The sequence below is a fragment of the Cinclus cinclus genome, chromosome 18, assembly GCF_963662255.1.
Source record: "Cinclus cinclus chromosome 18, bCinCin1.1, whole genome shotgun sequence".
NCBI classification, from domain to species: Eukaryota; Metazoa; Chordata; class Aves; order Passeriformes; family Cinclidae; genus Cinclus; species Cinclus cinclus.
Window position 1 is genome coordinate 8,424,283 of NC_085063.1, and position 24,566 is coordinate 8,448,848.

The following is a 24,566-nucleotide window of genomic DNA, read 5'->3' on the forward strand; positions in this document are numbered from 1 at the left end:
TCACTCAATGTCCAGGGGAACAACTGCTGCAATGGCTTTGGGATGAGAGGTCAGTGAAAGGGACAGGTGCCATTGTGTCTGCAGCCACATCAGCTGAACTCACCCTAGCATTAGGTGACTGAAAACAAATCACAGAAATCCAGTGAGTGGCAACAGGCACAAACACCTAATAATTGGTTCATCATCTCAATTCTCTACCATCATGGCTGAGACAGAAGAGGAGGGGTTTTTGTTATGGCAGAAGATCCTTCTCCTAAGAGAGACTTTGGCTTGTGACATCTGTGTAAGACTTCTCTGCACTGCTCCCCATGGGTGTGACAGGGACATGGCCTGCCCAGTGCACATGTGGCTGTCACCACTCCTGCATCAGTGTATGACCACCCCAGGGAGGCCTCTACACAGGGAACTTAAATCTAACCTCGATAAATAAAACCAAATGTTTATTTACACCAAAGAATTCCAACACTGGATCTTTCACATATGAAGGACAAAGTATATATACACAGCAAGGGGTAGCAGGGCTGTAACAAGGGTGCTTTTCCGTTGTCAATGATAATATTTGTCCACAATTACTGATCTACCATTTCAGTTTAAGTTAACGTCTCCTCGCTCCTTCCTCTCAGTGCATATTTACAAGACTGTGAGGTAACTGGTATTCTCACCACATGGCACGTGAGGGAGGGGATGGTGGGTGAAGATGTGGGATCGGACTTGGCGCAGTCTGATTTTTCCAGCTTTAAGTAGCCACCAGCTCGAAACCTATAGAAACAATTTAAAAACAATATACCCAATAACAAACTAATTCCAGAGATCCAAGCCAAGCAATGGCTGGAAGAACCCTCCACAAGAAAGGGGCTGATCAGAGCAGGGCTTACTCTATAGGAGCACCTGTCTCAGGAGGTGCCAAGGACTCCAACTGGATCAGTAACTTCATTTTTAAGACTAAAATTACATGCAAGGGGTGAGTTAGCATTCTGATTGACTCCTAAGGAGACATTACCCAATCCAATTAGGGTTTTGGACACTATCTGCACTTACTCCTTTTAAGCTTATCCCACCTCTCCCTACTGGAATTGTCTCCTCAGTGTACCCTGGCTGGGACATATGCAGGACATGGGGTTCAAGTAAGTGGTACTTTAAGAAATCCCCTCCCCTGCCTCATGAAGACTTGGTTTGGTAGTCTCTGGAGAACAGCACAGTCCCCCAAGGTATAGGCTTGTGGAGGAATAATGGTGGGAACATGAAGAGAAGAGATTTCCAGCAGGATGCAAGAGCTTGGAAATGCTGTTGATTCATCTTTGTTATTACATGAAGAGTTGTTTTGTTGTTGTTTTTTTTGGTGGTTTTTTTTTTTTGGGAGGGGTGGGGCAGGGGGAAAGAAAAACTGTCCAAGAAGTATTCCATCTGTAGGTATTTTCAGGGAATCCCCTGAGTTACGAAAAGTTCAAGTAAAAAAAGAAAAATCAGCCTATAATAATTTTGTATATAATGACTGAACTACTATAAATCCACAAGCAACAGTTCAGACACGGTGTCTCCAAAGTGTTCATCCCCTCCCTTCCCCTGCCAGGCACGAGCTGCGTCCTGAGGAGAGGTGGAGGGGGAAACCTCTTCCCCACCTGACTCAGCTCAGGCAGCAGGAGACAGAGCCCGTCACTACTGCTGGGCACCCGCAGCAGCTGGAACCGGCATCCCCAGGGTGGTGGTGGCAGAGATGACAGGTGAGCCTGCTAGAGGTCCAAGGGGTGAAGGTGTTGGCACTGAAGAAATCCCTGGAAGAGAGACAGGTAAGCAAGAATTAGAGTAAAAACAGCGCGCTGCTATCCAGGACAGCTTCTGAAGTCAAGTGGGAGCTCTGCAGGCCAGTTACGTTTTCAGAGCTGCCAAAATAAGCCGAGATTAAAGATCTGTCACTATTATCTGCAGCTCTGTGAAGGGCACAGATTTGCACACCCCTGAGTGTCACCGATGGGCAGAGATGTGGCAGGATCACAGAATGGTTTGGGTTAAGATGGTAACCCTTGAAGTTCCTCTTGTTCCAACCCCCCTGCCATGGGCAGGGACACCTTCCACTAGACCAGGTTGCTGCAAGCCTTGTTCAGCCTGGCTGGCCCTTAAGCAATTTCAGGGATCTGACAGCCACAACTTCTCTGGGCAGCCTGTGCCAGTGGACTGTCCTTCAAGCTGCTGCCAGAAAATTAACTGCAAAGAACTTCTTAAACTGAGACCTGAAAAACAGGTCAGGCTGCCCAAGGCCTTACTTATCAAACTCTCCCACCCACTCTGCAGCTCTACTTGCCCTGGGAGATGACCCAACACCACACTGCCTGCTGAACTCTCCCCTCTCCTGGGTCCTCCCATCCACCCCACACATACAATTGCTTTAGCACACCAAGCACCAAGGAGAGTTGATGGAACTGACCTGACATCATGCTTGCACTGCTGACAGGAGTGCTGCCACCTGGCATGTTGGATGGGCCCATCCGAGCCTGGTCTTTCACAATGGGATCTAGGAAGAGCACACTACCAGTAAGTGCCGTGTTGCCAGACAGCTGCTGAGGCACACAGACTAACTGTGGCCTCTGTGCTCACCCAGTCCTGGTACTCTGCCTATGTCAAATAACATCAACCATCATCTATTGAAATATAGACATTTCCACCGACTCCAGTGGAAAGCACTCAAGAAGGTACCAAGGTCATATGATATCGGGGAAAGTCAGCTAAATGATGTGATTTGGGGTCCAGCAGGACTGTCTGACAGGAAAAGCTGAAGGATATTATGGCAAAGTCGATCTTTCTGTGCTAAGCAACTGTGTAGTTGCAGAAAGCCAAACCCAGAATATGGGTGTAGCAAGCAGAAAGATTATCAGTAATTACAATCACATGTCATGTCTCTATACACATCTTACGTATCTGTGAGTTGTCAGGTGTGTCTTCCATGAGATGACCACAACTAACTCTTTATTTTCAGCTGCATGTAAATAAGGCTCTCACCTGAACAGGGACAATCCCTTCCTGCCTCCCAGGCCTTCTGCATCTGACAAGGGAATTCCCAACTTTGCTGAGCTCAGCACTACGTGTATCCTTTTGTGGACACAAGTCAATAAACTGTTTATCCAGCTCTCACATTCCAAGCTATTGGCTTCACTAATGCTCATACTTGCAAAACATTTCCCTGGGATTTTTGCAACAGGTGTAACATAGATCAACAGTCTGTTAATTACAGGGGGCCTTTCAGCAGCAGCAAAAAAAAAAAACCCAAACCAAACCACCTGAGCAAATATTGACATTATGCATTGCTGCAGCCACTTAAACTCCTAGATACCAGTATCTGAAAAACAGCAACCATTTAAAAGCATTTACTAGAGAAAGTTACATTTTTGCTTGCAAAATCAAGACCTGACTATAGCAGTGGCTAAGCAATTTCACAACAGGAATTAAAACACCTGTTTATAAATAAACCATAATTCTCTGAGTTTATCCAAACACACGAAGCCATGCACACCTGCAGAAAGTAACCCCAAATCATGTGATTTAGATGACTTTCCTTGATATTCCTTGCTGATTCATGAACCTGACCTGGGCACCCAACACTGATTCCTTGGGTGATGGAGGTGGCACACAGACACCAGCAGCCTCAGCTCCAGCACAATTATTTGCAGAGACCAGGCTTTGTTGCCATTCTCAGTTCCCATCTGCACAAGCCATGGGAACAGGTGTTTCCCAGAGGCAGAAGTCTCAGGACTGCAGCTGATACTCACAGAAGTAGGGGTGTTCCATGGCTTCTCTCGCTGTGAGTCGTGACTGGTGATCGTATCGCAGCAGCTTGTCTAAGAAATCCAGAGCTTCTGGACTCACCAGATGTTGGTTCTCACTGTGGACAAAGCGCTCCCATCGCTTACGGGAGTGTCTGCAGGAAAACAGACCCAAATCAGGCCAGGCAGGGGACAGGGATGCCAAAACTCACTTTCTTAAGGAGCAAGAACTGTGACATATGTCCAGTCCTGAGAGAGGCTGGTGCTCTGTGCAGCGGCCAGAACACGAGGCAGTGTCACTGTGTCTCCACGCGGTGGCACAGCAGTCACAGCCCCAGCACAGCCACCTCGCTCACCACAGCCCCTGCATGGCCCTGCCACGACCCCAGACAGCAGCAAGACTGATGTTTAGAATGGATCACAGGCCTTAAGTTGTACGTTCTGCTCATCTCTTATGCATCCAGTGAGTTCCTTTAATTTTAGTCCCACTATGAGGGGAAAAAACCCATATAAATTCCATCTTCAGCAGCACCTGACTTTCTGCACACTAATGCTGAGAAACACAGTTTTGTTTTTTTCCCTCCAGACTGAAGAAAGCATTTGCCCTTCATGCTTTCTGCTCCAGTAGTTCCTTTATTGCCTGGATGACATTTAAAAATCTTTCCTCAGGTCCATTTCCATATAAAGGGCTATGAGAAGCACAGGCTAAAGGGACCAAAGGCGCAAAGTGTCAGCTCTCCAGAATCCTGGCTCTGATTTCTCCCCAAAATTTTTTGTTCATTTCAAGGTCCGTTGACAAAGCTGTAACTGTCTGGGTCTATCAAAGAGACTCCAGACCTTGGCTCACCTGCCCAAGATGTCATTGAAACGTGGATCCAGTTCAATGTTGTATTTGTCAATGTAGTCATACAGATCTTCTGTCCCCAGCACCTTGGCTATCCTCACCAGCTGGGAACAAACACAAAAAGAATTCACTGCTGTGAACGTATGATAATACCAGAGCCTGCATGAAGATAGAGCAGCACATGCCCATGGGAGCTGGAACCTGGTCCCAGCAGTGTGAACTGGGGAGCCACAGACCCTAAAATTTCCAAAACCTTAGACCATGCAGCACTACCTCCCTTAATTGCATGAAAATATTTAAAACCAACAGAGGGAAGGAAAGAATAACTGGTCAAAGAGGAGAAACTCTGGATCTTGGATGTGAAAGGTGAAGCATCATCCCAGAGAGCTCCAGCCTAAAGGTTTGAGAACAGTTTTCAGAGTATTTGCATGGCAGTCACATGCTGAGCACATGATAAAGGTTTAAACATAAAAATTTTGGCCTAGAAGCAACACATCAAATATTTCAGAATCTGTATAGAACTGTACCAAATTCAGTTTCTATACAGAGTGGGGCAGAGTGAGTAGTGTCAGGGGCTTTCCAGAGAACATATTCTCAGGAACAGTCAAACTATGTACTAGAACACACCAGCCTTACTACAGCTATTTCTACAGCTTTTCCCAGACACCTACTGAGGAGCTCCTAAGTACAAAGCTCTGTAAATCCATTTCTATTTAATTGGTTACATAATCTTGCACACTTGAGAAAAGGAATGTGGCTTCAAACTGAGCAAAGAAGCCATTAGAGAAAGGCTTAAAAATTCTCTGGATGACTTGATAGAAGCCTAAGCAGGAAACCTTCATAGTGCTAAGAGAACAGACATTGTACATGACCAGCTCTCACCTGATCATAGTTGTCATGGCCATGGAAAAATGGCTCCTTTCGGAATATCATACTAGCCAACATGCAACCCAAGCTCCACATATCCAGACTGTAATCATACATCTGTACAAAACCAGAAGGACAATTCAATTTCTAATGAATTAAACAGAACAGACCTCCAGAACTAAGAGGGTTCCCCCCCCCGCCCCAACCAAGGTGATATGAACACAGCCATGTCACACTGGAAACAAACTGAACTATTTTCACGTATCTCCATCCCTAAACCACTGTTCAGCTCAGTGCTCCAGTTACTCAAACTGGATACAGCAATTAGCAGGACAGCAGGTATCCTAATTCCATCCCTGTCTGCCAGGATATTAAAGACCAGAGCTTTCTTCTCTTTTCACTGCCAACTCCAATGTTATAAACCACTGAGAAACGTGTGTTGGGAAAGGAAACATTGCAACAAGCAACAAAAGGTGTGGACTCCCCAGGGTCCATGGGCAGGTGAGGATGTGCCTTTTTCCAGAACCAGAATGGTCTGAAAGTCACCAGGGACACTGTGATTTCCATAATGCAAACTGCCATCAGATAAGGGGATACTTTTATAGCTTAATTTAGAAGTTCATGCAGTACTTGCTGTTCCCACAGGGGCTTTGTTTCATTCCAGTACCTTACTGCAAACACAGCCTTGCTAAAAAAATATTCAACATTTGTATTCCAAGATCCATAGTGATATTTCTCCAGCTCTTCCTCAGGTCCTGAGACTACTCATTAGTTTCTTTAATTCAGTGGATATATGGTGACTGCTTTCTGTCATACATTTTGGAATAGACAGTCTTTATCTTAAGCTCTCAAGACATCAGAATTTTGGGTTTACTACCTTGAAATGGCACTGACTTTCCATATAAAAGTCAGTAAGAAATCCTGGTAATTCTTACCTGATAATCTACAAGAAGTTCAGGTCCTTTGAAATATCTGGAAGCCACTCTGACATTGTATTCTTGGCCAGGGTGATAGAATTCAGCCAAACCCCAGTCTATTAGTCTAAGCTAAAAATGGTACAAAACAAAGAAAAAAGGCTCAAAGGATGCTCCAGCCTTCAATTGGCTGAATGACACCGATGAACTTAGTTTGAAGTTAATTTTTAAGTCTTCCATTTTCAATTAACATTCCCCCTAAACCCGTAATCACCAAGCAGTCTCTAAATAAAATAGCTCTCCTTACAACCCTGCCCATGGGTTACACGAGACTAAATAAAGCCCCAAAATGCAGCACAACATTCTCATTATACATTTGTCCACACCGCGAGAGCAGAATCTCCCTCAAAGAAGTCTGTCAGACCTCTACACAGGAGTACCCAAAATGGATCCCAGTTTGCAAAGAGAAAAGCAGGACCCCTCCCTGCCCCCCAGCAACCCCACAGTACCTTTCTGTGCTCGTGGTCAATCATGACATTGTGAGGTTTGACATCTCTGTGCATGATTCCCATGCTATGGCAGTAATCTAGAGCCTGCACATGAAAGGCAACAGATGCTTAAGTCACAAGAATTCTTAAGTTCAACCATATTTAAAAATATTTCCACACATATCAAGTCTAACTAGGTGGCAAGACTGTCCAGTGTCAGATCCTGGACTGGACACACTGATCACAGAAAATACTTCTAGAGCCACCTCTCAAAGGGTGGTCGCAGCAACACAAGTATCTTGACTTCACTTCATGTGCCTCCTCATAAAAATTAGGACTTCTGAATCTCTAAGAGCATAGTTAATAGGCAGTAAGGATCACACAAGCCCCCCTCCTCCAGGCTCCTAGAGAGAAATAACTTAGCTCAGAAGAATGGACAAAGATATTTGACTCACATTATGACAGAGCATAAACCCAGCCAGTAACAGTTCATAGTTTTCTTTCTTCAGAGGCTACATGTACTCCTGATTTAGGATATTAAGGTATCTCAATGCACCAAAAGGCTGAAAAATAGATACTGACTTGATATTTTTCTGCCCAATTCTTCCATAGGCTCTCTCTTTCCTTCCCTTAGTGATATGATGTCACTATCATCAGTGACATGAGAGTCATCTCTACAGGATTAGCTGAGAGAAAATACTATAAATAACCCAATAAAACAGCAAAACACCAACTTACCTTCAAAATCTCATACATGTAGAATCGAATATCATAATCTGTTAATGTCTGGTACAATTGCTGTGGGACACAAACACATCATGTCAGTGTTCAACATCCAAAAATCCCTGTTTTGGGCTGCTGGCAGTCTCCAAACCCATCTGAAGGTATAGTCCAAGTTTTCCAAGTCTGATCAGTCAGTTCCTCCCCCTTAGCAAACCCCATACATCATTTACTCCCATCTCTGCTCAGAGAGTACATCCTGGTTCCTGTCACTACCTCCCTCTGGTTGTACCCACCCAGCACAAGCACGATGGATGGCATTGCACAGCCTTTCTTCTTCTGAGGCAGGTCAGTATGAAGGGACAAAGAAACATTAAAATCTCTATTCCTAGGAGTATGGAAGGCCACAGAAACAGCTGTCCACATTTAAAGTACTTCCAATAAATAGTTGTACTATTTTGCTACATAAAAGCAAACTATTTTGCTGCATAAAGCCATGTGGCAGGCTTTAAAGACATAAAAGACAGGCACTGATAGACCACAATTGCTCTAAGGTTAAATACCTCTTGGAATCTGTATGCTCACCTTGTAACTTTTGTGGCAAAATTGTACTGATGGACTAACTACAAATTTCTGTCCCAACTGCATTTACCTTCAAAAGCATTTCCTATGCTGGAAGGAAATGCTTGTCCCATGGACTTTCCCTTCCCCAGAAAGACAGTACAAGTTGTTTTCAAACAGAAAAAGAAATAGAAGTCACATCCCACACTGTACCTTAAAGTCTGTGTTGTTTACATGTTCAAAAACCAGAGCGGGTGTTCGAGACTAAAAGAGAAAAAAAAAAACAAACATTCAGCTATGTTGTTTTGACTCAGGATAACGAATTTAGTAATTTTTTCTCCTAAAAGTGCACAAAACCCCTCTGCCTTGGATGTATTTATGATTCCCCCCAGACAGAGAGAGCAGAGCCAAAGCCCACAGCCTCCAGCAGCACTGTTTGCAGAGCGAATTAACTTGTCTCAGCTCACTGGTATCTCTTCCTCACAGAGTGAGGGGCTGGATGGAACTGTGGGGGAAGGGCCCTCTAAAAGAAGCAGATTAAGAGCTGATCTGATTAGTCAATTCAAAAGCAGGATTTAAGAGCAGGGGAAGACAAAAAGCCAGGTCAGAGCTGAAAACAGAGCAACTTCACCCATTACCCCAGTGTACCCCTCAAGTTCCTCCCTTACTCACCACAGGATCTTTTACTATATCTGCAAGGGTGATTATATTGGGACCGCCTCGCAAGTTCTCTAAGATCTTGATTTCACGCTTGATTTTCTTCTTTTTAACAGGCTGAAGAATAAAAACCCAAAGTGTAAGATAAAGCCCTGCAGTAAAGTGAGGCTAAGAGCTCAACACCCAGATGATGACGATACCCAGGTGACTGCCAATCAGCAAAATATACTGGAACCTTTGCAATTTAACCTGAGTATGCACCACATCAGTAAGGGCTCAAATATCTGCTGTCTCCTTTCTAACCATACAACCCTGACAGCTACAGACAATAACTCCAAGTGAAAGAGAGGCAGGAAGATGACATTTTTTAAAAAGCTCTCTGAATATGATCTGATAGGCCATGAGGAAATGGTCTCAAGTCATGCCAGGAGAGATACAGGTATCAGCAAAAAAATTCTTCACAGAAAGGGTTGTCAAGCCCTGGAACAGGCTGCTCCAGTGGTGAAGACACCATCCTTGAATAGATTTAAAAGATGTGGCACCTGAGGACATGAGTGCTGGGTTGTTGGCTGGACTTGATGCTTTTGAGTGCTTTTCCAACCCAAACAGTTCTGTGATACTCTAATACTTCTTTAACTATGAGAAGTACACGGGCTGTTGGAGGGACACTAAATGAAGGCCACAGCCATGACAGCCTGCCAGGACATCAGCACTTAGAGAAGCTTGTAGTCAGCTGCTGAAATGTTGCTTAGCTGCAAGTAAAAAGGTGTTGCACACTAGGGTTTCTTTAAGACAGAGCCTAATTCCTTACAGGCAGAGATCTGACTTAATAACCAAGTGCAGGGCTTCTATCATGAGGCACAAATGGAAGGCCTGCTTGACTGAGTGACACTCCAAAGCCAGGCTTTAAGGATTTCAGTTTTAGAACATCAAAAAGCCCTTTCTGGCCTTCTGATCACCTCAAGACAGATTTTATCTTTTGCCCAATCCCCAGCTCACCTTGAGAATTTTAACAACTACTTTTTCGTTATTTGTAATGTTGATGGCTTCAAATACTTCACTGTATTTGCCTCGGCCTAATTTTCGAACTAGCTGGTAGTCATCTTGATTTCTGTGGAGAGAAAAGATCAGAATTCCAAAGGGCTCAGTCATTTCCACTACAATTTATAAACTGCTCCTTAACACTCAATCACTGCCTCACTTCCCAGACAAAGGGGATTAACTAGTGCCTTACCTCTCCTGAACTGAATGATTTAAGAATTAGGAGACACAGCGAGCTTCTGTTTGCCCAAAACAGATTCAAGCCAAAACTATGGACTGAAAGCCCAACAGTGAATTTCAGTATTAGCAAACTTGAACTATCCCTTCTCTCTGTATTCAGAAGCTCCATTTTAACATGTATAATGCTGGTAAAATTCAACGAAGCCAGTAAGAGGGAAAATCTAAGTGCAAGGCTGTTTAAAAACAGTCTGGGCACAAAGCAGCACTTATGCTCAGACAACTGTGTACATTCCAGAAACTGGGAACTGCACAGCTGAGGACAGAACTCTGTCTGGGCCTTCCATATCCCAGCAGGAACGCAGAGCTATGAAGCTGCCACCACTGTCTGATTCTGGGACACTTTAGTCATGAGCTCAATTTAGACACCTCCTTCCTTCAAAGAGAAGCAGCCATGTCTTTTCCAGGCACTTGCAGAGCTGAGCAACAAGTTATAAAATAGCATATACTTAAATAAGTCGGCAGAGTCTCTTCACTATTCCAAGTCAGTAGCAACTTCCGTTTGAAAGTATTTTCATTTCTTTTCAGCCCTGCATTCAGGACTGTTTGGATTGTTTCAGAAATAGATTTTCTTCCCTCTGAAAGGGGATGTTTCCTGACTGCCTGGCAAAAATTCCTCCAACTTTTAAGGAAGCTGCTATAAATGTTCCTCCACAACTGGGAAATTAAAAGTTTGATAAGAAACATTTTTCTGAAGAGAAGTTGTGATCCCTTCCCTTGCCATCTGCCAAGAAGTCTGAAAAAGCCTCACGCAGCACAGGTGCCTGAAGTCCCCAAGTACCACTACACACGATCCAGAGAGATTGACTCTGGTGCAGGGACATCCAGAAGCAGCCCAGACTTACCCCCACTCAACAACATGCGACTCGTAGTCCCAGTACTCCCGGGGTCTGTGTGTGTTCACATCCGTGTAAACTCTGGCCCTGCTCGGCACGGGTCCCGACATATCAGACAGCTTGGCAGGCGGAAATGAGATGTGAAATCAGAGGCGACCTGGTCTGCAGTGCTGACAGAGAAAGGCCTCAGATTCCTCCACCTGCAGACAGAATATAAACCAGAGGTTAAATTCTCAAGGTACTTCAGAAGTATTTAAGTTAATCATTAAAAGCTGCTGCAAAGGAGAGGCTGGAGCCTGCCCAGCCACGGGCCTGGGATCGCTTGAAAGCCATTGATCTGCTCTCCCTTCACATACGACTGGCCCCTAACAAACCAAGCCCCTAACCTGGTAACTTTCAGCATCTTGTTTCCAACTGCTGGTTGTAGAGGTAAATTTCCAAAATGAAAGAATGCCATGTGCTCTCTATCTGCAGACAGATCCACTTCTTTCAACTCCAGACTGAAAGCAACAGCCATGGGCCGCAATCTCACCCCCATCACAAGCCTTGGGCCATCCAATGTAACAAAATCAATTCTGCTGGGATGGAAACCAGCTTTAGTCACATCTTCCTACAGTCAAAACATTAAATCTGACTGTCCAAAAGACAGCAGCATCTGTGTTGGATTATGGTGTTTCATCTAAACATCAAAGAAATGCACTGCTGCAAGGGTCTGAAGGTGTTCCTTTGCATTCTGCTTGCCCAAAGTACCTCAAATCCTTCCTCCTTACAATGCAATTTTTGCAAAGCTTCTGGTAAGTTTTATCAGTATTGAGACTGGTCAAAACCCCTCAAAAGAAAGTTAATGTATGGCAGAGATTAAGACTGTATTTTTATCCTATATGCCTGAATACTTTATCATCCAGATCTGAATATTTAAGACAGCAGTAACTCACTACAGTTTTGCATCAATATTGACCTACGTAAGATAAATGTGGTGCCTTTACATCTCTCATATCTTTCACAAGGGGAAGCTAACACCTTTTTACATGTTTAAATATAAGAATCCCCTTGTCAGCTTTCAAAATAATTTACAAGAAAGGGAACTGTATTGGAGAAGGGAAGAGCATTGTGTGGTGTGTAGCAGCAGGTGGCAAGGCCATGCAGCCCTGTGCATGTGCTCAAACAGTAGGCAACACTTATCTAAACTAATATACTTACTTGCTATGCCAATCTTATCCCCTCACAGAAAATGGGCAACTGCCAGACTGCAGAAGGAAGTAACAGCCCCATTAATCACACATTAACGAGAAAGACCTAGAAATTTGCTCGGAGCAGTTAGCTTAAGCTACTAGGACACGTCACACCAGAAGAAAACTCTAGAAGCAAAATCCTGCTCTACAGGCAGAGTCCCGTTGTTTATTTGAGGTCTGCAGCACTTCAGCTCCTGAAGACCCAGCAAGAACCACTGGGTGTGAAGGTGATGGAGGACCTGGGGGACACAGGTCTGATGTCCTTCACCATGTCACACAACCTGACCAGCAGCTGGTCCTGCTTCCAGAGGCAGAAGTGCATGCGAAGGCTCTCTGATATGGACAAAGCCTCCTTAGGTGGGACAGAGCTCAGCACTGGGTTATTTTTTGACCTACTGGCACACAAATGGTGTTGGTGGCAGCTTCAGGTAGATAGGGTCACAGTAATCCAGTCCAAAGGTTAAACGGGGAAATAGCACTATCCTAAAATCCACTATGGAAGGGTGACTGAGGCCTTAGACCAATAAAAGAAGGATGGGGCACTCCAGCCGTGTGTCCAGCTAATGGAAGAATATGAAGCATTCCTAAAAATATCTTAAGTCTATTCCTGGACAAAATGCTAGTCCTCTCACAAAATACAGTTTCAGTAGATGAGGCAGCAATCATCTAAGACCACAAAGCATTTATGTGGCATGACTCAGACACTTAAAAATTAGATGTCCCTAGGCATTACTAGAGCATGCAAGTTTACTGGAACAGTTTAGTACAGTGAAATTTATTAGATTTCGAAGTTTAATCACTGTGTTTTGGTTTCTCCTCACTCCCTGTGCTTCTGGCCTGTTTCCTCTGCCCAATACTCCTTGTGAAGGAATTAACTGAACTTACACGTCTCAGATGACTTAGCAATTTTAGTTTTTAAGCACAACCCAGTATAAATAAAGCACATGTGACTGCTCCCCTCACCCAGATTAGCAAGATCAATTTCAGCACCAAAAGAAAAAAAGAAAAAAAAAAAGAAAAAAAGAAAAATCAATCACATTATCTAAAGATAGATCAAATTTCACAGTGGCTATTTTTTGTCATGTAGCTCTAGCCTAGCTCAAGCAGTACATTGTAGCAGGCTGCTCAGAGAAGGGCTTTTTCAGGAAATCATCAACTGCAGCTTCTAAGAATGGCACACAATGTCTATTTACTAGGGTAGGTATTATTGTCTCTACTGTTCCTTACACAGGAAGGGGAGAGAGTCTGCCCAGATAACTTAATTTTAAAGCAAACAGTTACAGACATACACAAACTTACCCTGCATGAAAGCTGCTCACTCTCTGCTCAAAACTGCCAAGGAACTTGTATAGATTTTTGCCTTCAGTGCCCCTGGAGGGGGATTATTTTGCAGTGGAGCCAAGCTCTTTGGCAGAAGGGAATGACACAAATAAGGACAGATAATGGGGACAGGTGTTGACATGCAAGCATCAGTTGAGCCTGCAGTTTTAAAGCAGAAAAAATATACAGTATGAGCAGCATTTGTACCTAGATTAGTGCCCTGAGCTTGTTATAAAATATGAGTTGTCTTTCTGCAGAATCCAAACAGTGTTGTCACTTATGAATTCCTGCATTAATGACGGAATCATAGAATAATTTATATTGGGAGAATCTGCTCAACATCATCTAATCAAAGAAGATGTGATGAGATCAGCGTCCAGTGTAACCTTGAGCGTCTCCAAAAACATTAAAAAAATAATTTCCCTGGTAGAGAAGTGTTTAACTAGGAAACAACCATGAGCATGTAAGCAATGTACCAGAGGTCACAGAGAGAGGAAGACAAAGCTCCCAACCAGTCTGAAATGCTGTTCACTGCCAAGGCCTGCCTGTGCAAGGACACAGAGCTTCTCATTCAGCCCCTGTGGTGACACCCCTTGGACAGATATCACCCAAAATGGCTCACATGACAGCTACAGCAAAAGATCACCACACCGAAGTTTCGCTGTTGGCTTTTCCCACACAGGCCTATCCTCAAAAATGCTGCTAGAATATTAGCAAACTAACAATTAACTGATTTCTTACACAGCAGCCTTATCAAGAGGAACCCAGCTCATCCCACACAAGAACAGAGCCAAACACAGCTCCTGTCCTGCTGACAGACTCCACAGGAGTGCCCAGAGACAAACAATTGTACTGTCACCATATAGGAATTTTTTAACTGAAACGCCTAATTAAAAAAGATCAGCTCTTAAAAGTTTGAATTATTTTAACAGTAGCCTGTTGTCTGAACACCTTGGCAAGCTTAGACATTTTGTGCCTACAGTTAAATAAAATGGTAAAAAGCCTCTCGATGTTCTGACTCTTGATTTTTAAAACATTTTACTCTAAACCAGTTACAAACCCTCCCATTTTTAAAAAGGGATGTTATCACCCTTACAATGCACTCTAATTCTAAGGGCAACCAAGCCCCAGAGAGAATTTGATATTTTGTGAAGGACCCATACTTCCAGCACCTACTCCAATTAGTACAAGAATTTCCTACACCCTCTGTCCTTCCAGATGCATGCACTTAGAGCAAGTAGCAACAAAACACAGCTAAGAAATCCATGCAGATTAGTTTCTGAGAAACACACCTACTTCGCCTCTAGTAAAATTTGCCTTTTTATTTTTTTAAGTCCAGAATAACAGATACTGGAATGATTTTTTTTTCCTTTTAAATGGAAATGTTCTTGGCACAGAACCTCTCTCAAGCAGTTACTCACTCAGAACTTAAAACCTACAAAATTGCCCCAGTATGATGCAGCACTTACACAGGCTCCCAGTGAGCTGAAAGCCAAGAGCTTCCCGGAAGGCTGGTGTCCCAGGGAACTTGCAAGTGCTATCCAAGTGATGACCTTTGTGGATAAGGTTTGGAGTATAAATAATGTACCCAAGAACACAAACACCGCTTGACACCGGCTTCCCTGTGGATTGCTGCTAACAGCAGGCCTTGCCCTCAGTGTGAACAGTATATTGCCAGGAAGATCCAAGTTCATCCAGAGAGAGTGGAATGAACCCAGAACACCTTGCTCAACACCACATAAACCTAGTTATTCCCAATGGCCCACGTGAACGTGGCTTCAGTGAGCCCACAGCAGTCCCAAAGGAGTAAAACAGGGCCTGAACTGCAGCAAACTGAACTCGAAGAGCCAAGGAAACATTTCTGTAGCTTTATGAATTCCAGACAAGCTCACCCTCCTCTCGAGGAGAAAGCAAGGTGGACAGATCGGCCAAACAGGTCTAGAGACTTTCCTCTCACTTCTACTTTCCCCACGTAAGCTCATTACAGTGGTGATTGTGCCAGGCTAAGACTGTAAACAGGCTGAGACAGCAGCGGGTTTGTTGTGAGAGAAGAAAAGCTCTGTCAGTGGAGAAGAGCAGAATTATAGTGCAGAGTCTGGAATGGAAAGGTTATTCCCCTTATTTTATCTACAACTGCAAGCGAGATGTTACCTTTCATAGCAGAAAGCTTAAACCCAGCCTCTAAAATCATGAGTGTACAATGTGATTTGGTAGGGTGAGCAAAAATTACAATTACCAGATAAAACTGTTGATTATTTTCTTCACATAGCCCTGTAATCCTCCCAGGGAAGTGCACTTGCTCCTTCAGAGTTTGGAGAATATCTAATACTGAAGAAACACCACTGAAATTAAAAAATCAAGACATGCCTAAATATTACAGTACTGCCTGCTGGCAGTCAACATTGATCAACACCCAGCTTACTTTTAAAATAAATAATAATAATCAGCTTTATTTAAAAACATGCTCTATCTCACAAAAAGCCCTGATTTGTGTGTTCTCATGATGCTGAAACTTCAGCACTACAAGTATGGAACAAATGACCTCCAGAAGTCCCTTGCAACCTATATTTTTTCTATGATTTTACAGCTAAAATAGAAACAAGCCTGGATTAAAAAAATGGACATTTTACATTCTTTCCTGAAGATCATTTACGTACTAAAGGGACAACATCAACAGGAAAGCAGATTTAAAATTTTGAGTTTAAAAAAAAGGTTAGGTTTGAAATCAAACTTTTTTCTGGGTATTGTTCAGGAACAACACAGTCTGCTTTAACTGCATTTTTCACCAGAATTATTTTCCAGATTTTTTTTAAAGCTGGTTGTGTCCAGCTGCAGAGAAATAACAAATAATACCTAATGACCTCAACATTCCCTTAAAAAAAGAACCATGAACTGTTGTGATAAATTCAAAACAAGATATGGCCAGGCTGTAAGGAAAGCAGTTGACAGGTTTAGTTATACTGGAAGAAACATCTTGGAGTAATTCTGCACTAGAAACATCCTAAATTTAGACTGGTTCTTCCTACATCAGCTCTACTGATTCCTCTCTGATTTCCTCACGATTCCTGCCAATGAAGAAGTCATCCTCTGTAATGAGGATCACAATCTATATGGAAGCCACAGGAATGGTTTTACTGTAACTCCATGTTTTATGATACTCTTCACAGTCTTGGGGAAAACTTCACTGTCCCACTTTCCCAACTCGGAAAGCAGCGTCTAACATGTCTGTCACCCTCCAGGATGCCCTGGCAGTGGCACTGGTGCCACAAGCTCTCCTGGCAGAAGGTATGTCATACTTTGTCTTCCTTTTTGTTTAGATCTGTAACAGCTGAATTTTAGCAGAGCTCACACAAACCCTCTATGGGTCTCCAATATCTCAGCCTGGTTGGACATTTGTCCTTTGCCAAACATCAGCATTGGCAACAGCACTTGGACCTGGGGCAGAACACCGGGATAACCTCCAGCAGCAATGTCAGGAATGCTGCTCACTCCATCTCCTCAGGGATTCTATGCAGAACAGACAATATCCCGAGATCATTATCCCACCATCGTTTTCAGAGCTAAGTTAGTCAACAGAACATGGAGCAAAGGGAAAGACCCCAAAAGACAAAGACCCAAAAACTGACCTTGGATGAGGCCATGTAGCTCCAGGGGGCGGCAACATCAGCAAGACACCCAAGTCCCAGCACCCCAGCACAGGCTCTGCCTCTTTCCCAAGGCTGCAGTTCCTCCTGCCACCAGTCCCAGGCTCCCATAAACCCAGCGGATATCCTCACTGCCAGTGCCAAGGACTCCTGACACAATCCAATAAAAATGGCTGCAATATAACCAGGCATTGCCAAACAAACCTGGCCATACACACACAGCAGACAGAAACCAATGACAAAACTCCTCTGCTTGCACCTCTTCCCCAGTCTGACAGTTCAGGCTGAGCAGGGAGTGCAGGAAAGGTGGGGGGATTTTCTTTGGAGGAATATCCCTTTAAGTCTGCCCTAAAGCCAAAGCAATACTTCAACAAGAAGCAGTTCCTTTTTGTTCCCAGAGCATTAACAAAACTAAATCTCTACTGCTGGAGCTTTGGACAGTATTCCAGTTACCAAAACTACAGTTTCTGAGACCCCAGCAACACCAGGGAACTCTTCTGGAGGCTCACAAAGGGGAATGTTTCAGCAGCACTACAGGATCTTCACAGCTGACATCAGGTTGGACTGGCAGCATCCTCTGTAAAGTTCTACCTCCCTAATTGCTGCTAAGTGACACATTTCTTTTCCTCATTAATTAGTAGGCACAGAGTACTGCCAGGACAACCATTCAGCTCATTTGACTCTTCTGGTTCATGTACAGAGAGGGATTTAGACAGAACTCAGAAAACTGACCCGTACCAACCATCTCTAAAAGTTAGAGAGTTTTAATTGATCTGAACATGCAATTCCTAGAGGCAGGAACAGTTACCACGGCCAAAGGATAAACCAGAGGACACTGCTTGTAACTATTTCTTCAGGAAATCCCTGTGATCAACTGTTCCATGGAGCAGGCAATGCACCACAAATCATCTCCATCACTTAGCCAGCACTGAGCAGGCTCAGCAAGAGACACCCAGTGTAAACCCCTGCCAGCAAGTGAAGTTCTGACATAATTCTCTAAAAAATTTTCATTATTAACACAAGATGAAATTAGCTACCACCATTCCAAGAATCGAATGGAGAAAAACCAGCTATAAAACTCCAGCAATCAGCACTCTCCTTCACACCTCACAACCCCCCAGTAAAGCCACTGTGCCAAAACTTGTAACTCAATTTGTAACATCAGTTGAAATTAATCTAGATGCCTCAGACTGAGCAAAAAGCCCTCTTTTTCCTTCTGGAGTATGACCAAGCGTGAAAGAAAGGCTGGAATTCAACAGCACATTGGTAACAGACAGAGAAACCTGTGACAAAGGCTGCAAGACAAGGAACACTGCAGGAGCTCTTGCTTTTCTAGACTGGAAATTAATTTGTTGTGTGTGTCCACGCTCATCCATTTTCTGAACACTAAAAATAAAGACTTTCTGACAACTCACATGCACATGTGCAAATATGCTCTGAGAAAATGCCTTCTCCAAAGGCTTTGGTAACAACAGGGAGAGGCACCTTTTTGGCTCCCTGAACACACAAGAGGATTTGGGGCCACTTCTTCCCACCACAGAAAGACCTTTCCCACCTAGGCAAAGCAAGTTCTGGCACGTAATTCTACATCAGCACACTGGATTCTCCTTGCACTTGGCTTAATTAAGCGAGGACTAATTTAGCCCTTGGTTGTTCCAGAAGGTGCAAGGGCAGAGCCTAATTCTCTGCAAAAACAGTGAGTAACTTCAATTTTCTAGGTCTGCTGTTAACACTCAAGACTATCCAGTCTGCAGCCAAACTCCTGCCTTGACTCCAAACTGTTTTCCATCTAGCACACATTTTATTCACCACTCACGTGAAATAAATTGCCATAATATGATGCAGCCATTACATGGCTAGGAGCTGGACAGTTTGCCTTAGAAACCATCTCCTTGTAAATGGTAATATTAACTAAAAAGCAGAATTCAGTAAGGAGCACATAACCTAAATCTCAGAACTAAATTCTGAGGAAAATTAAAATTCTTGAAGTTGTACTCTTCCAAATGTGAGGTGGCACCAAATCCACAAAGAACTACGAGCTTCCCTTCTGCTCTTCAGCATCTCAAAGCAGCAGCATGAAAGGGATAATAAAATCATTTGTCCAGAACAGTGTGAACACAGGAGCAGGTAAGGCTTGTGCCAGGCTCATGTTGCTGCTTCTCTACTCGACTCCTAACCAGAAAATATCCATGAACCACTGATCCTATGCCCACATCAATCTTTCCTACCGATATGTAAGTTTGGCACCTTGATGGCAAAAAAGGCCAAAAACCAGCCCGGAAAAACACTCTACATTCAGCAACAGCACTAACACCAGCTCAAAAAGCTGCAGCCTCCTCTTCCAAGCAGTTTTTTTCAGGTTCAAAGGAGAACTCCCTTTCTCCAATTACATTCTGTAAATTCCAGGGAAGTCAGCTCTTGGAAGCCCCTGGAAGGAGATATCCAAGCTTAGAAAAATTATCCAAGAGCTGACTTGCGACAAATGTTTGTTGCCAGACTAAGTCAAGGTAGTCTTTCCTGATCTTAAAATCTTGGGGTTTTTTCTCTCAAAACTCTTATGGGACAATAAGATCTAAGATGGCAACAATGTCATGCACAGTTTCTGCAACAGGTATCTTAATGTAAGCAATTCCATAATGGAAGAATGGTGGAGGTGACAGATCTGGTAACCCAGAAATAAATCCCTGCCTCTTCAGAAATGTGACACGAAATTAATCACACCACTACAATGTCACCCATTTGCTTCTCCTGTGTTCCCTTCCCTTATTCCTCAGAGGACATGAGGAAAGACAAAGAGAAAATTAGTTCTGTAAGGAGAAAATGGAGAAGAACTGAAATGGAAGTATAAGGACACCCAGCATTTAATAAAATTGGGCAAAGTTGGGTACATGTCCCTTTCATCAGAGCAGAAAGTTTCTTCCTGTACAACTCCACAAATCTATAATAACCTTTTAACATCCTATACACCCCGAGATTCCTACTTCCATTCCATGCTGATGAACCTAAGGTGCATTACTTGAAAATGCCCCAAATATCAAACACTAGGTCTTTCCATGTCTCACCTTCAGGAAATGGTGTTTTACCAAGTCAATCCCCAATCCCAGGTTTGCATCTTCATTCTCACATCTCACTGTTTTTCTTCAAGCAACCAAATATCATTAACTGCCCCTACACAAACCTTAATGTCATGTAACAGTCCATGATCCAATTTCCTCACATTTGCTAGAACCTACTGCCAATTTTACTACTGCTTTTCCAAAAAGCCATTACTCCCAACATCCAGTAAGCATCACTTTCCCTCAATCTAAGAACCCATGAGCCTTGCCAAACCCAGAAAACCTGTTCTGAACCTCCCACTTGGAAGTGTCTGCTTTCTCCTCCAACATCTACCTCTCACCACATTTGTCCATGCTCTGTGTCTCATCCCCTCACCCAGGCATATCACCCAGATCTTGAGCTGCATGAGTTTTTGCTTCTTTACTGCAGCCAAAGCCAAGACTATGTTCCCTTCCTCAACCCTGTTTTAACTCCCCGTGGGCAGCAGCTGACCAGCCAAGCTCTCTGGTCTGAGTGCAGGACATGCAGACCCACCTCTACCACCACACACACTGCGAACAAAAAGACAGCAAATTTCACTAATAATAGAAATTATGTTACCGGGTATTTATATATCACTAGACAAAGGTGAAATAATGGAAAATTTCTCCTCATTGGCAAGATGAAAGGAAAGGATCACTGCCTACCACCAAAGATGGACATTCTTCATGCTCGGGGAAAGGTCTGGACCTTCCCTGCCTGGAGTCATCCAAAGAGAACAGGGATTCCAGCCACAAGGGACAGGCAGATCTTCAGAGTGCAGAGCACTGTCTGCCCTGTACCTGGGACTGGACATCCCAATTCCAGTTTTCATCTTTCAGTTACAGACACGGTGCATGCCTCCAAACAGTATGTGCTGTAGGAACTGGAATATGACCCTAATCCTAGTTTTAAGGCTAATTAAGGAACTGATAAAGCTTCACACTTTCCCCAAATCTTGCCTTGAGTCTTCCCAAGTTCACTCTCTCCTCTCCTAGCAGAAACTTTGCCCTCTTCTACATCACACTAAAACCAGCAACACCAGGATGAGTAATTCCTTTGCCCCAGCTGATGATGCACCTGGAGTCCACACTGGATTCACATCTAACACCCAGGTCAGCTGGCAGGATGGCACAAGCCCCAACTCTGAGTCTGAATAATCTGAGCAATTCTCCTTCAGAAAAGAGAATATGTTCAAAGAACAAAGAAATCACTCCCAGCCGCAAGCAGAAATGCTGGGTGTCCACTTGCTTTTCCCTGAACAGCTGCCACTGCGCCCATTCCCATCTAACAGGGGTTCTTCCCTACCCATTTGTGGAGTGCACCTAGGATTGAGCTTTAATGAGGAGCCAGGTGAGCACATGGCACAGCCCTCTCCAGGGACATGTGCCCAGTTTCAAAGTCTGGCACAGAGGGTCAGTGCAAGAGCAGACCCCCAAGACCCCAGCCCAGGGTCAGATTTGAGCAACACAAATCCCAAATCATCAGAGACCCCTCTCAGGGTACCAAGGCTGGAAGTGACCCACAAAGAACATCAAGTCCAACTCCTGACTCTGCACAGGGTGCCCCAGGAATCCAACCCTGTGCCTGAGAACATTGTCCAAACGCTCCTTGAACTCTGTCAGGCTTGGGACTGTCACCACTGCCCTGGGGAGCCTATTTCAGTCTCCATCCACCCTCTGGGTGGAAAACCTTTTCCCAATAACCAATCTAAATCACCTGCACACAGCTCCATGTCATGACTCCAGGTCCTGCAACTGATCACCAGACCACACATCAGTGCCTGCCTCTCCGTTTCACTTGAATATTCACAATCCAAACTTTATTGGTTTTACCCAAAGCCCTCAGTAAGAATTAAGTGATCTGACACACATGGGGTTCCATAATCTTATCTGACCCATCTCTTACAAACCACATTTTACCAACAGCCACACTGTTCTCAGTCCCAATGCACAATTAACTAAATTACAGCGGGGGCAAGACTGACCATCACTGCTTCCACAGACTGGTGTGGAAAGCCACGAGAACGACCTTCCTCTCCACCCAGAAAGGCCCAGAACGGAGTCCTTGCGCAGCCGGGGGTGGGAGCGAGCACTAACAGGCCTCTCCATGTCCCTCCGCATCTCCCCATTTCTCCGCGCAGGGCGCGGAAGAGACAAGATCGAGCAACTGAGGTAAATAACACCTACACGGCCCGAATGTGCGAGCTGGGAGAGCTGGGGGAGGGGACGGCTCCCGTTCCGCGGGGCCCTGCCCTTCCTGCGCGGCCGAGGGCGGCTCCGCACCGGGCTGGGGGCAGTGGGGCGACCCCTACACAGCCCCTGCCCGCTGCCCCCGGGGACTCGGAGCCCCTCCGAGGGCAGCAGGCGGCGGGCCGTGCCTTTCCCGCCGCACCGGACCCGCCCGCTCTGCCCGTTCCCCCTCAGCGCCGCCGCGGCCCCACTCTCCTGAGGGGCAGCCGCGGCCCCCTGGCCCACACCGCGCCCGCGGTGGGGGCGGGGGGGGGGAGAAACGACGAAGGAGCTCAGGAGGCGCAGCGGCGCCTCCCCCCCCGCCGCCCACTCCGCCCGCCACCGCCGCGGGGCCCCGCGTGGGCGCCGGAGCCGCCAGTACCTGGCGCGGCCGCTACCGCCGCCGCCGCCGCCGCACACAGACAATATGGCGGAGGCACAAGGCTCGGCCGCCGCCGCAGGGACCAGAGCGAGGCGCGCCGGAAACGGAAACCGCGCGAGCCCCGCCACGCGCCGCGGGGGCGTGCGCAGGGAAGGGTGGAGCTCGCCGCGGGAGGGCATGGGAGTTGTAGTCCATGATGATAGCGGCGGTGTGGGGAGGACACGGGTTTGTTCCCGCTGTGTGTCCAGGTGTGTCCCCGTGAACCGCGGGAAGGTGGCGGGGTCCGTGTCGGCCTCTGCGGCGCCGGCGGGAGGTTCGGCCGTAAGCGGTGGCCGCTTGGGCCTAGCCCCTCTGTGGGGCTGTGCGCGGGACCCGCCGCCAGGGGGCGACTGCGGCCTGCGGAGGCGCCCCGGTACCGGCGCTTCCCAGGCCCTTCCATGGTCCCCGGTACCGGTCCTTCCCTCGGTCTTTCCCACGGCCCTTCCATGGTCCTGTCCTGGCGCTCCCACAGCCCTGGCCCACCGTTCTTCAGCGCTTCTCTGCCTGTTCTACCAGCCCTCTCCCGGCCCTTCAACCGGCCCTGCCCTGGCCCTCCCAGGTCCTGGGGCCTCCACGAAGCGGTGGGGTCCCACCTGGCTTGTGGGGTCTCGGGCGCTGTTCATGGAAGGGGCTTATCCCTCTGCTGAGCCGGCCAGCAACCAGGCCAAGCCTTGACCTATTCCAGCATCCCATGACCTTGTCTCCCTGCCTTTCACCTTTTAAGCCCCATTTCTTGCCCCGCAGGTCAGGACATCACATTTCCCCCAAAGGACTGGCCAAAGTGGATGGTTCACGGACCCATCTGGGGCAGGCTGAGTTTGGGGAGACCCCAAGGTGGGAGGAAAGGCATCCAGATTCAGCCTGAGCACAAGCAGGAGCCTGGGCTCATGGCACACTCAGACCAGGGCCAGCTGGGGACATGCAGCTCTGGGCTGGTCACTGTCCTCCCACCATGTCCAGGCTGTGGCTCGAGCTGTGGGCTAGCCTGGAGGGGAGGGGATTGTGCTGAGCTATGTCTGCACCCCTTTGACCTCCCCCAGATTTCCCCATGCCCTTCAGAAGGGAGCCAGCCTGCCCCCCCCTTCCCCCCCCAACCCCCAACCGCATGGAAAGCTGAGCACGGCCAGGCATCACCCCACTTCCCTCCCGGTGTGGGAGTCTCCCCCAGGGGAGGCTGCTGGCCCAAACCTCGCAGCCCCTCACCCCGGGTCACTCCCATTAGGTAAAGGAGCAGCTCGTCCTGGCGGGGGTATCTCCCTCTTGCGCTTTCCTTGTATTGTACGGGCCTGGGTCATCGAGGAAATCTTACAGGTCCTTCTGCTGCCGAGTGGTCATGGGGGAAGCCCGGCCCCCTTCCCCCCATTGTCAGTGGCCGGGCCGTATCCTCGCTCCAAGCCCCGGCCCCTAAAAATAGCTCTTTGTCAGGCGATTGTTCCGACACCTTCGCGGCTGCATTGACGTGGGCCGGAGCGGGAGAGCGGTGGGGTAGGTGGAGGGGAAGGGCTGGAGGTCCCCCCTGGGACCACTCTGAGGACTTGCCGCTGATAAGGGCCCCTGTTGTGGGGAAATGGGCTCCCGGCGTGAGGCACGGTGCCGAAGACCTTCCCGTGCCGCTGCTGCCTGCTGGTCACCTCTCCCCCACCTGCTCCAGCCCTCCTGCCAGCCCCACACCCCACACCACCCTGGGTCACCAAGTGTCTTCCCAGGGCACAGGGGGGACTGA

The 24,566-nt window shown here is 46.3% G+C and overlaps 1 protein-coding gene across 7 annotated transcripts; it reads right to left on the reverse strand.

Moving 5' to 3' along the window:
* Positions 1-425: 425 nt before the first annotated feature.
* Positions 426-22,877, reverse strand: CSNK2A1 (casein kinase 2 alpha 1). Of its 7 annotated transcripts, XM_062504825.1 has the most exons (15): positions 15,709-16,021; positions 14,942-15,025; positions 10,930-11,120; positions 9,806-9,917; positions 8,822-8,923; positions 8,363-8,413; positions 7,607-7,666; positions 6,890-6,973; positions 6,402-6,512; positions 5,482-5,583; positions 4,603-4,703; positions 3,762-3,910; positions 2,423-2,509; positions 1,620-1,772; positions 426-759 (listed from the first exon to the last, which is right to left on the reverse strand). In XM_062504825.1, the coding sequence occupies exons 3-14, from the start codon at positions 11,028-11,030 to the stop codon at positions 1,657-1,659; spliced, it is 1,176 nt and encodes a 391-aa protein (XP_062360809.1). In that variant the 5' UTR covers positions 11,031-11,120; positions 14,942-15,025; positions 15,709-16,021; the 3' UTR covers positions 426-759; positions 1,620-1,656. The 7 variants fall into 7 exon arrangements, with proteins under 7 accessions (XP_062360809.1, XP_062360803.1, XP_062360804.1 ...); XM_062504819.1 differs by having other exon boundaries at positions 426-1,772; XM_062504820.1 differs by lacking the exons at positions 14,942-15,025; positions 15,709-16,021 and adding an exon at positions 22,805-22,877 and having other exon boundaries at positions 426-1,772.
* Between the last annotated feature and the right edge of the window lie 1,689 nt (positions 22,878-24,566).

What these genes read in the sequence shown, in the direction of transcription:
- CSNK2A1 (XM_062504820.1), bottom strand. Translation starts at nt 11,030, where the DNA reads ATGTCGGGACCCGTGCCGAGCAGGGCCAGAGTTTACACGGATGTGAAC. An exon ending in TCGCATGTTGTTGAGTGGGG is followed by an intron (nt 9,918 to 10,929) that starts GTAAGTCTGGGC and finishes TTCTCTCCACAG; the next exon opens with AAATCAAGATGACTACCAGC. An exon ending in ATATAGTAAAAGATCCTGTG is followed by an intron (nt 8,414 to 8,821) that starts GTGAGTAAGGGA and finishes TTTCTCTTTTAG; the next exon opens with TCTCGAACACCCGCTCTGGT.